The sequence below is a fragment of the Diceros bicornis genome, chromosome 4, assembly GCF_020826845.1.
Source record: "Diceros bicornis minor isolate mBicDic1 chromosome 4, mDicBic1.mat.cur, whole genome shotgun sequence".
Taxonomy (NCBI): domain Eukaryota; kingdom Metazoa; phylum Chordata; class Mammalia; order Perissodactyla; family Rhinocerotidae; genus Diceros; species Diceros bicornis.
In genome coordinates this window covers 59,706,140-59,718,222 of record NC_080743.1, presented here as the reverse complement: position 1 = coordinate 59,718,222, position 12,083 = coordinate 59,706,140, and the positions used below count along the sequence as shown (strand labels likewise).

At 53.4% G+C, this 12,083-nt stretch overlaps 2 protein-coding genes across 2 annotated transcripts; both read right to left on the bottom strand.

Annotated features, from left to right (window-relative positions):
* Positions 1-317: 317 nt before the first annotated feature.
* On the bottom strand, positions 318-6,942 carry RAB25 (RAB25, member RAS oncogene family). Its single transcript, XM_058539426.1, has 5 exons — positions 6,658-6,942; positions 3,423-3,618; positions 2,004-2,197; positions 1,074-1,154; positions 318-672 (listed from the first exon to the last, which is right to left on the bottom strand). The coding sequence occupies exons 1-5, from the start codon at positions 6,698-6,700 to the stop codon at positions 545-547; spliced, it is 642 nt and encodes a 213-aa protein (XP_058395409.1). The 5' UTR covers positions 6,701-6,942; the 3' UTR covers positions 318-544.
* Positions 6,943-8,143: 1,201 nt separating this feature from the next.
* On the bottom strand, positions 8,144-11,474 carry LAMTOR2 (late endosomal/lysosomal adaptor, MAPK and MTOR activator 2). Its single transcript, XM_058539427.1, has 4 exons — positions 11,276-11,474; positions 10,813-10,975; positions 8,575-8,664; positions 8,144-8,334 (listed from the first exon to the last, which is right to left on the bottom strand). Exons 1-4 carry the CDS (start codon positions 11,341-11,343, stop codon positions 8,278-8,280), a joined length of 378 nt encoding a protein of 125 aa, XP_058395410.1. The 5' UTR covers positions 11,344-11,474; the 3' UTR covers positions 8,144-8,277.
* Between the last annotated feature and the right edge of the window lie 609 nt (positions 11,475-12,083).

Below are 12,083 nucleotides of genomic sequence, written 5' to 3'. Positions count from 1 at the left end.
GTTCTTGGCACCAGGGCCTTGGGCACCAGATGGTGCCCGCCGATGGTTTCCTTTGTCTCGCCTTCCAGATACCCCCTCTCCACCATGCTGCCCTCCCTCCCCCACCTGCCCTGGGGGTTGGCAGAGGGAAGGGCGGGCACCCCCCGCGCCCTTGGCACTGTCCCCAGACCACAAGACTCCAGAGGCAGCTGGCCCTGGGGGGCAGTAAGTATGGTGGGGAAGATGGAGGGAGGGGGAGGAGAAGGGGAACAGGGACTCAGAGGAGGGGCAGGAGTTAAAGAAGAGGCACAGACGGGAGGCAGCAGGATGGCCAGGCGTTGATACAAAACACAGCTTTATTTGAGGGCCTTAGTCTCTAAGGGGGTGGACAGATAATAGAGGTATAGGGGGTGGGTGAGGCATGAAGACGTTAGAGCTCTGCGGAGCTGTGAACAGGGAACTGGCCACTCTGACATCTGGAACCACAGGGCAGGGAAAGGTCCTGGTGCTGGCGTGGGGTTGGGGGCACCAGAAAGCCAGTGGGCAGGGTTGGTGCTAGACAAGGTTAGAGGCTGATGCAACAGGCCCTCTTCTCACTGGGGCCTGGCTCCTGCCCAGCCTGGGCACTGCCCAGCGTGATGGCATTGGTCCGGGTGCTGTTCTGCCTCTGCTTGGACACCTTTGCAAAGATCTCTGAGAGGGCAGAGGGCAATGATCAGGCCAGAAGAAGATTTAGAGCCCATGCTCCCCATATGCATACCACATGCCCCTTTCTGAGTACTGGGGGTGGCCGCACTTAAAGGAGGTTTTGCTGGAAGGAAGTGGAATTTGGGCACCTGGTTCCTTCTACTTACCTGGGTGGAGAAGGACTAAGGCTCAGCTCCCTGGGAAGTGTGGCCTTCTGGTTCCTTCCCTAAGCTCTGGGCTGAGTTGGGGGCACTAGGAAGGGTCTGAGGGGCATGCTGGGAGGCTCTGAGGTTGTTGGGGGCCCATAAAGGGGCTGAGGAATCAGCTGGGGTGAGAGCTGGGTGTCTGCATTCCTACCACCACCCAGGGATGGAATGGGGGTGCCAAATGGAGGCAGGGACTCTAACCTTTGAGGACAGTCTCAAAGGCCAGCTCAACATTGGTGGAGTCCAGGGCTGAGGTCTCCAGGAATAGCAGCCCATTGTTTTCTGGCAGAAAAGGAAACACATCATTAATTGTGGGTGTTAAAGGCAATAATAATAATAATATTTACTTAATATTTACTATGTGCTAAACCCTGGGCATGTGTAGCTCATTTATTCCTTAAAACAACCTTGAGGTAGGTTTGAATACTATCCCTTTTTTGTTGTTATTGAGGAAGAGTCACCCTGAGCTAACATCCGCTGCCAATCTTCCTCTTTTTGTATGTGAGCCACTGCCACAGCATGGCCACTGATAGATGAGTGTATAGGTACACACCTGGGAACTGAACCCAGGCCACTGTAGCGGAATGCTTCCGAACTTAACCACTGGCCACCAGGGCTGGCCCTACTATCCGTTTTTTGTAGAAGAGGAAGCTGAAGCCCAGAAACACAGAGAGAGTGACTAAAGAACTTGCTCAGCATCCCACATCTAGTAGCAGGCCAAGGGATGTGAGGCTGGGCCGTGGGACCCCAGAGCCTGCACCCTTAACCACTACATCTTGCTGCCTCTAAACCCCAGAAAACTCCCAGGGAAAATGTGACTGGAGATGGTCAAGGGGAGCCCACCAGCTACACTTAGGATCTCTGAGCGTTGCAGGGTGGGGCTGTCTTAAAACCAACTATAAATAATTGCCCCTAAAGACAATCTCAGGGCAAGTGGTGGGACATAACGAGGGACACAAGGTCACAGAGGGGAAGGGCTGGACATCCTGAGGAAGAAGGGATGGGGGTAGGGGATCCTATGGAGGAAGTCCAGGTTGGGGCCCTAGGGTGGGAGCAGGGGCTGGGGAGGCAGAAGCTGGGATTGCGTGGGTAGGGTTGGAGGGGTCACACTGGGTCGCGATGGGCTCTCACCGGCAAACATGCGGGCCTCTTCAGTGGGCACCTCCCGGGCCTGGCTGAGGTCACTCTTGTTACCCACCAGCATGACGACGATAGTGGCCTCAGCATGGTCGTAGAGCTCCTTTAGCCAGCGCTCCACCACGGCATAGGTCTGGTGCTTGGTTAGGTCAAACACCAGTAGGGCCCCCACCGCACCACGATAGTACCTGTGTGGGGGGTAGAGGGGTGGACAGAGGCAAAGTCAGGGAGGACAGGCCCAGCCTCAGAGCAGAGCCTCAAGCCAAAAAGCCAGAGATGAGTACCAGAGATTGGGAAATATGAAAACTGGGTCCAGGGATCCAAACCCAGATAGGGCAGCCCAAGGATCCCGTGCTCCATGCTGAGAACCCTCCAGGGATTCTGATCTTGGCTCCCGTCTTCCTTCATAGCCCATCTACTTCCTTCCTTTGTTCTGATTTTGCCCCTGCCATCCACCAATGCATACCTGAGCTCTGGTCAAATCTGCTTCCTGGGAGCTCCACCTTCAAGATCTTCCTCACGTGGCTCCTTGACCCACAGTGCCCTCTTCTCTCTTGTGGCCATCTTTCTAGAACTAGCTAAATGGCTACCCCATGCAGCGATCCCTGATTTGACCATCTGAGGCATCCTTGCAAGAACCCAGCCTCACTCCTAGAGTTAGATGGAGCTTCTTTGGTGATATCTAATTACTCCCATTTTACTGATGAGTCCACTGAGGCTCATAAGAGGTCAGGTGACCCGTCCAAGAGTGATGAGTATGTTGTGCTGCTGGGTAGTGAAGCCCCTGACTCTTGCTCCCTGCCCGCTGGAGGGTACTGTCCCGCACCACACACACACAGACCATCTTTCTCACATTTGGCCTGATGCTGCTTCCGAGGCGCTCTGCACATGGTGTCACATGTGGCGTAATTTTCTCTGTGTCCTCTGAGTCTTTGTAAAGTGCAGCTGAGGGGTCCAGCCCTTTGCTTTTGTGGTTAGATGGCAAAGCACTGTGCAGAAGTGAGGGGCACTCTCAATTGGGGAGCCTGCCCTTATCCCAGCTCCACCCAGCTTCTTGTATTTAAACAGGGATTGATGGGAGCATCTTACTCCCATGGTACTTTGAGGATGACACAAAATGCCCCATGTAAAGTGCCTTGTACCTCCCTGGGCACAGAGCAAAGACTTTCAAGTGGTGGCAATGACTCTTGTTTTTAGTCCCAGCAGTCAGCATCGCTACATCCTGTCTCAGACTCTTTGTGGCTCACAGTACTGTGTCTCCTCAACCAGCCATGGCGCCCACTGATGCCACTCACGGAGCACACTGCTGAGTGCCCTTGCCTCCTCCTCCTCCTCCTCCACCTCTCCTCCAGAGGTGCTCCCTGACTTCCCCAGCACCCCCACACCCCAGCAGTCCCCCAGCCCCGGGCTCACGCCGAGGTGATGGCTCGATATCGCTCCAGGCCAGCCGTGTCCCAGATCTGAGCCTTGACAGCGGCGGTGCCCAGCATGACAGTGCGGGTGGAGAACTCAACCCCGATGGTGGTGCGGCTGTCGTGGCTGAACTCATTGCGCGTGAATCGGGATAGCAGATTGGTCTTCCCCACTCCTGACTCGCCGATCAGCACCACTGAAGGAGTGGAGAGATAAGGGCTGAGCTTGGAGCAGAGCGGCCCTAAGCTCGCCTGAGCTTGGAGAGTCTGCCGCCTGAGCTTGGAGAGTCTGCCCGCCAGTAAAGGGGAGCTGAGCTCAGAAAACTGAGGAGGGAGCAGAGACTGGGGTCTGCAAATCTGCGTGATGCATCTGTGAGTTTGAAATGGGCTGAGGGGCTTTAAGGGTTCTGGGCTGGTCTGTTGAGACGGGCTGCAGAGTTAGCCTGGGTTTCTGCTGATGGAGTGATGTCTGTGGGCTGTTTGTGGGTCTTGGTGTTCAGGGGTTGTGTGGAGAGGTTAGCAGAGTGTGTGAATGCGGAGAGAGATGGCAGGAGGTCTGGGGGGGAGGGTGCACATTTCTGGACTAGGGAGTATGAGAACATTGAGCACGTTTCTATGTATATGAGCTGGGAGGACAAGTGGGGGGTTTGGTGTGTGTGTTTGCATGGGAGCAGAGGCGCGAATAGAAGTGTGAGTGAGGAGAAAGTTGGCAAGTGACACGTGTGTGGGTGGGGGGAAGGTATGCAGGCGGTGTGTAAGAAGTTAGGATCCAGTTGTCCCCAAGGAGGGGCAGTCTTGCATATTAAGACCATAGGGCTGGGTGTTGGACCAGCCGTGTGTCCTTTAGCAAGTTATTTAACTTCTCTGACTTTCTTCTTCATATGAGAAATGGGAATAACAATAGTGACTATCTTATGAGTTGTTGCAAAAAGTAAATGAGATATTGCCCAGGATATAGTGAGTGTGCAAAACTGTTACTGCTGGGATTGCTGTTGGTAGGCCAGAGCTTTTACTTTCAGGTTTTCAGGGACAAGGATCCATCAGAGGGGCCGTGAAGAGCCTTTGGGCTGGTGGGCAGCATCCAGGGCCCAGCCTTACCGTGGGTGAGCTGGGGGCTGGGGGAGAGTGTAGGGGGCTGATTAAGTATGACCCATAAATTGCACCGACACTGAGCTGAGCATCCAGGGTTAGAGGAGGCCGCCCAGAGTGGTTCTGGAAAAGCAGGCTGGTGCCCTGGGAGCCACATATTCTGGGTTCTGATCCCCACTCAGCCTCTGACTAGCCATGTGACCTTGAACAAGTGGCTCACCTTTTCTGGGTCTCAGTTTCCTTGTGTATAAAATCTATAAAGGCCCCCTCCAACTTTAAAAATTCCTTATTTGTGTAGGACAGGAAAGAGCTGGGAGGCTTATGGGTGTGTGTGTGTGTGCTCCTGCCTCTCCCCTACTGGGAACTTCATCCCCATCTCATCCCTCTGGTGGGTGGGCTCCTAGCCCTACCCTCAGGCCCAACAGCTTCTCAGGGCAAGGATTTTGGAGTCAGACAGACTTGGGTTTGAATACTGACTTTGTGACCTTTTGTAAGCTACTTACTCTGTCTCATCCTCGTCTGTAAAATGCAGATACTAATTGTTAACACTGATTGAGTGCCAACTACGTGCCAGGCACCATCCTAAAGGCTTTACCCATATTAATTCATTTAATCCTCACAACAATGGCATGAAGCAAGTACCGTTATCATTTTCATCCCATTTTTACAGACAAGGGAACGGAGGGGGTTAAATGACTTGCACAAGGTAACACAGCTAGCCAGCTAGCGTGGTAAACGCAGAGGTGTGCTGCCTGGATCCGGCTTCAAGGAAGGACTGGCCCCCAGCTGCAGACAGTGCAGTTGGCAGACAGCCTCCAGCTGTCAGCTCCTTCAGCATGTGCTCCTGGTGCAGAGAGCAGCTGTACCTGAGGTCATGCCTTTCCCGGGCAGCCCCCCACCTCCAGTGCCGGAGCAAGGTAAGGGGATCACAGAGCTCGCTGCCCTTGGCCGAGGCTTTGTGATTCTGCGCTACAGTTTGCTTCCTGCCCAGTCCTGTTTCCTCCCCCTTCCTTTCACTGGTGTTGATCCATAATAAACATCTTATACCCCAAACTTCTTGTCAGTGTCTGCTTTGGAGACCCCAACCTGCAGTACTGAGTAAGCGGCAGAGCTGAGATCTGAACTCAGTCTGGCTCCTGACCGTGATGCTATAATGACCATTATGCTTTCAAAATGGAAGATAACTTTTGGGGGTTGTTATGGTGATTAATGAGCTAGCGGCTGGCACATGCTAAGGGCTCAATAAACAGTAGTTACTAGTGGTCGTACTGCCCCAGACTATTGCTAGCCCTTCCCTGGCCTCCCCTTCCTGGGAAGGATGCCGGGACTACAGGTTCCCCAACCCCAGATGCCTGAGAGTCCCAGCCAGAGAGAGGGTGGGGCTGAGGCTGGGAGAGGCGTGGGGTGGGGTGGCAGGACAGGGAATCATAGCTCCGCCAATCCACCCTGCCCAGAAGGAGGCGTGGAGGTGGGGGTGGCATGGGGAGTGGGGAACAATAGAGAGGCCAAGCACAGGGGCTGAGATAAAGGAGCAGGAAAGAAACACGCACACTTCCAGGGACAGCCAAGTGGAACCCAGGGCCTGGTATTTGGGCCCAAGGGGTCTGCCAAGGGACAGCAGACAAGACCATGGCCCTAGGAGTCCTCTGGATCCTATTAGACCCTGCTCCCAAATCGTTACAGCTTCCCTATGTCTTCACTCAGCCCTATGATGAAATAGATCTCTCCTTTCCTATACATCTTCCCAGGAAGATGACTTTCTTTCTTTTAAGTCTGCTTGTTTCCCCTTTTCTCAGGAGGGAAGTCCTCTCTGAAGTCTGATCTCCATCTCTTGTGCTGCAGTGGCTGACTATTCCTAGGGATTTGGGCTTCCTTTAGGCATGGGGCAGAGGAGCCTAACTCGACACTATTAAGGAGTGATCACCATCATTATTTACAACAGTAGAGCATTCTAGCAGCTCCAGGACTTTCGCCCCTGTAATCAGACCCTCCCTCACCTCCTGCAGCTTTCTTTCTTATCCAAAGGAATGATGAGCCCTGGGGGGTCCTGCTAAGAGATAAAAAAACAGGAAGGGGCCGTCTCTGGTTTGTTGGTCTCTTTCTGGGTCTCTCTCAGGCTTCCTCTCTCTTTATGGACCCCAACTCACCCTTGAAGACAAAGTTATAATCTTCCTCGTTTCCGTTCCCCATCTTGGCTCCGCATGGAGGGTACAAGTGTCTTCAAGGGCAGAGATGACGGGTCTATGCGTTAGTTCAACGCCCTCAACCCTCAGTTCTCAAGAGACCTGGATCCGCCCCTCCTCTCATTGGAGGTAAAGAAACTTCTGCAAGCCAGAGGGATTGGGGGCCGACTCGAGGCTAGGCAGAGCCTAGGGAGGCTCAGCTCTGGCAGGTGGGGGTGCTGCAAGGAAGCTGAGAGGACGGAAGCTGAGAACAGGAAGAGCAGGGCGACTGGAGACCTGGGGCCCAGGTGGGTGGAGAGACGATGACGTCAGACAGGTTAGACAGGTTGGGTGTGTGCTCTCAGCCTGGGCTCCTGCAAGCAGGTGAGCAGGCTCCAGAGGGTGACAGTGGGGGAAGCTGGGACAAGGACAGGGCCTTCAGAGAGCCAGCTGAGGACTGAGTACGCATGTCTAGGCTCCTGAGACCTGTGGCCAGGGGGCCCAGCCACCAGCGAGTGAGAAATAGCCTCTCAGGGAGCAAAAATCTACTTGACCGCCTGCTTTTCCTTCAGAGCCCTTGCAGGGGTTATCTGGGGGCACCATGGCAAGGGCTGTTGGGGCAAGGGGCTGGGGCTGATGGGATGCCAGTCACCCTGCCGTGCAGAGGTCTGGGAGCTGCATCTCCCATACAGCAACTTCTACCCCTCCCTGACAGCCCAGGGCCTGGGACGGGCAGTATGTCTCACCCTGGGTGGAGCTGGAATTTGCAACCTACCTCTTCTCTGGGATGGGTCCCTTCCTACAGCACTGGGTAGCTCCCCATCCAGACCTGCTCTTAAGGACACTGGGTATGGGGAGACCTGGGGCAGAAACAGCCAGATGGGGTGAAGAGTCTGAGTGGAGGGGCAGAATCTGGAGGGGAAGCCCTCTGAGAGGTCTTCTGGGTTTCTTTTACTCCCTCTCCAGGACCTGAAGCCTCACAACAAAGCCATCCTGTCTGCAAAGGGCTGCAAGATCTGGAGAAGGTCTATGTGAGCATGTGAATGCCTGGCAGAAGAGGAAAGGAGTGGCCCCTTGTAGGCAGCTAGGGGACACTCTCCCAACCCCAAGAGTAGAAAAGCTCCCCCACCCCTCAAAATCAGGATGAAGGACACTTAATTCCCAGGGCCCTATATTCTCTTTGTTCAACATGACCTTCCACCAGCCCCTTGCACCTCTGAGCTCACGCCCAAGGTTTTGCCATCAGGTGGGTGAGATTCTGCTCTGAGTGGCAGGGACCAGGGGAGGTCACACCACGGGAGAGGCCAAGGGAGTGAGGCATCACTGCCCAAAACCATTGGGTTGTTGGAGGTCCTGGTGAAGGAATGGGTGGAAATCCATCCTTGCAGCACATGAAGAATCCTATAAGAAATCCCTGCTCCTTTCTATCTCCTCTGATTGCTCCCACTCAAGAAAGCAGCCAGGACACAAGACAGGAGCTGAAGTTTATTCTTGGAAAAAACAAAGTCCCACCCTCCCTCCACAGTCCAGGAAGGTTTCCCCAGGGGGCCCTGCCCCTCCCAGTGGTCATCTCTCTTTTCTGACTCCAGCTTCCACCAACGCCCACTATGATGCCGCTACTTGGGTGAGGGGATCCTCCAGGTACTGCACCAAGGCCTGCGCCTGCAGAAGGGAGAGCAGAATCAGTCCCACACATGGCCTGCCCCTAGAGGGATCCCAAATCCAGGTCTACACCCAATGCTGAGCACCCCCTCCCAGCCCCCGCTTGCTCCTGGGAGTTAGCCCACACCAGACATGGATTGGGTGACAGGTGGCCTGCAGGAAGGTGGTGGGGATGGGAACAGACAGTGATGGAGCACAAAGGCTGGGCCCAGGACTGCAGAGGGATGGGCATGTACACACCTTGGCCTTGAGCATTCCGAAGCCAACAGTCTCCTTGGCATACATACACAGCAGAAGGTTGGCCACTCGGGTAATGGCTACACGGCCCTCCTGGTGGGGACAATATCATGGGATGTGATGTTCGGCTTGGCACCTTAGCCCCCTCTTTCCCCAAGGGCTCCTCTTGAGAGAGACTCTATCTTCCTCCCATGCCCTGGGCACACGCAGGAGCTTCAGCAGTGGGGCTTTGGCCACAGCCCTGGACATGGGGTCCTGAACCCCAATTCCAGCCTCAGCACAGGCACCTACTAACCAAGTTACGCTGGGAAACTCAATCTCCCAGGGACTCCGTTTCTCTTTCTGTAACCCCAACCTCACCCCAGCTGGTGAGGGCGCCAGTACACATGAAGGAGTCTTGTATCTGCAAAGGGCTGTCCAAATGGGTGAGATTATTATTATGGGTTCACCCCAAAACAATGTAAGGGGCTTGAGAGCAGTAACCCAACTTATGCTTCTCCTCTTTTCCCATGGTAATGCTTTTCAAACTGCAGGTCTGACCCCAGGGTTAGGAGATCAATTAAGAAGGTGATCAGCATTAAAAGAAAAAAGAAGAGAAATGAAGTGCATTGCATGTTGTAAGCCGAGACCTTTTTCGCAAAACTTTTGTTTTAGTGGGTATATATGTGCACTGGGCTCTGACTTAAAATGTACTTCCTTTGGCCCAGTTGTGATCAAAGCGTTTGAAAGCTATTGCCCTAAAGCACCAGCTCTAAGCTAGGCACCCAGGAGGAGTCATCAGTTGAACTGAAATGACATCCTTGGTTGCACAGGGGGTAAGGATGAGGTAGGCAGCTGAGTTACAGTGGAATTCCTTTCTGGAGAGTTCATTCTTGGGGCCTTTTTATTTTTATTTATTTATTTATTATTTTTTTGTGTGAGGAAGATCAGCCCTGAGCTAACATCTGTCAATCCTCCTCTTTTTGCTGAGGAAGACTGGCCCTGGGCTAACATCTGTGCCTGTCTTCCTCCACTTTATATGGGACACCGCCACAGCATGGCTTAACAAGCAGTGCCTCGGTGCGCGCTCGGATCCGAACCCCAGCCGCCAGCAGCGGAGCACGCGCACTTAACCACTAAGCCACGGGGCCGGCCCCTGTTGAGGCCTTTTTAATTTGGTTCAGCAAATTTTCACTAGGTATCCAGCGAGTGCTGGGAACCAGGTGCTACACTCTCTGCCTGTCTGGACTCTGCTCCTACTAACCTCCCCATGCCACTCTGATGCCACTCCAGCCACATCAACCTTGTTGATCCTTGACCAGGCAGCATTCTGCCTCAAGGCCTTTGCATCTGCTGTTCTCTCTGTCAGAAACGTTCTTCCTCCAGACAGCCACATGGCTTGCCAACTTCCTTCAGATCTGTGATGAAATGTCACCTTTGCAATGAGATTGTCCCTGACACACATCCGCCTCTATCTCACTTCCTTGCTTTATTTTTCTCCACAGCATTTTCAATACCTAACATACTACTTTTTTAACTTATATACATATTTTACTTATTTTGTAAAACATATTTACACACTTATTTTACAAAACATACATATTTTACTTATTTTAAAGCATGTCTAAGACTAAGTTTCATTATAAATAGTTTTTGTCTGTCCTGTTTGCTACTTTTCTCCAAGTCCCGAGAACATTGCAGGGACCTAAAAATTTGTTGACTGAACAGATACAAAGGTGAGTGAGACAGTTTCTGTTTCCAAGAAGTTCACAGCCTAATGGCCACTTCCCCTTTCTGGACTTCATCTGCTTTCTCTGTAAACTGAAGGGACTGGACTAGTGTCTGGAGACTGTGCCATTCTTCCCTGAGTCTGTGAATCTGGGATGACAACACTTTGTGTCTGTACATCATCCTACGGTTTATATCCACTCTTTCATTTGATCTTCACAACAACCCTGTGTGTATTGTTTCCCCCTTAGAGGTGTGCTAAGGAAGCTCAGAGAGGTTAAGTGACTTACCCAAGGTTCCACAAATGTTAGTGGCTGGCTGAGACCAGAACCCCAGTCAGACCTCGGGTCCAGGGCTCCTCCCTCACCACCACTTGATGCATAGGGTCCTGCCTATTATAAATGCTGCTGCAGACCAACTCTTAGTAATCTTCCAGAGATCCTGTCCCTGCCCCTCCAACCATCCAGGATGGGGTCCGGGTCGCCCCCTGGGAATCCCCTTCGAGGACAGAGGAAGTAGCTCCTCTCTCCATACCATGCAGTCCATGAGAATGAATTTGAGATTGTCTTCATTAAACGCTTGGTTCCCGTTCCGGTCATAGGCGGCCCAGATGTTACTGGCGATGGCTGCGGTAACCCGGGCGTCCGTATCCCCGTAACCGGAGTAGGCCAGAAGAGATCCCTCGTTATTCAGCAGCCTGGCAAGGGACGGGGAGGGATAGTGACATGCTCAAGATCGGAGTAAAATGCCTGAATTTCCGTCCCAACTCCCGCCACCGGCGCTTCCAGAAAGCAAGGGTCTGTGCTGAGGGTGTCCTGGGATATGCCCCGAGCACCCACCACGTCGGTTTCTCTTTTCGAGAGGAGCCATCCCGGCCTGTTGCCCTGCTCCTTCTGCCACCTCCTCCCTTCCCGGAGATCCTACCCTACCCCTCCCTTGGAGAGCCGCGCGCCGCCCCACTCCAGTGCTCGCGCTGGGGTCCTCAGTCCGCACTCACAGGGTGCTCTGGACACCTCCAGTGTTGGCTTGGCTTAGCACCTGGGTTAAAGCCTTGGGACGCAGCATGCCTGCGGCTCCTAACCTTGGGCTTTTGCACCCAAGATCCCGGAGTTGCCTCTTGCTGGCCTCTGCCTGCCGCTTCCCGTAGTCCAGCGGCCCTGCTCCGGAGCGTCCCGGGAGTTGTAGTTTCCTGGCCTGGCTTGTGTGGGTCTGACTCAACACCGCCCCACCGCGGGGGTCACCGGGAATTGTAGTTGCTTGCGGCCTCGCGAGGCACTCTGGGAACTATGGCTCGCCTTTCCAGTGAGACCACGCGGTTATGGGGGAAAAGAGCGGGAGTAAAAGGACAGTGGCAGTACTGGAAGGACATTTAACGCCCTCGGGGAGAGAAGAGTCATCATGTCTGCTTGACAATCCACGATTCAGTAATTAAAAAAAAAAATCCCGCTTTTTCTCAGGCCCACCTTTGGTTACTTTTCAAAGCTGTTTTCTACGTTTTGCGCGGTTCTGTGGGATGAGGAGAAAGATGCTATTGAGGAAATCAAGGTTCAGAAAGGCCATGTATGCAAAACCCAGGTCTCTGAAACCGTACTTAATAGGCTTCATTCAGGCCACGACCCTTGGGAGAATAGAGTCAATCCTAGAGATGAGATCTTAGGTGGACGTCCAGAAGTGGGAAAATCCAACCTCCAAGTCGGGAGAGGCCTCAGATCTGGAAAGGACTTGGGCTTCCCGAGAAAGACCAGTTATCACAGGGAACGGAGATAAAGCGACGATACAGAAAGTCCTTTGTCCCGGAGCAGGAG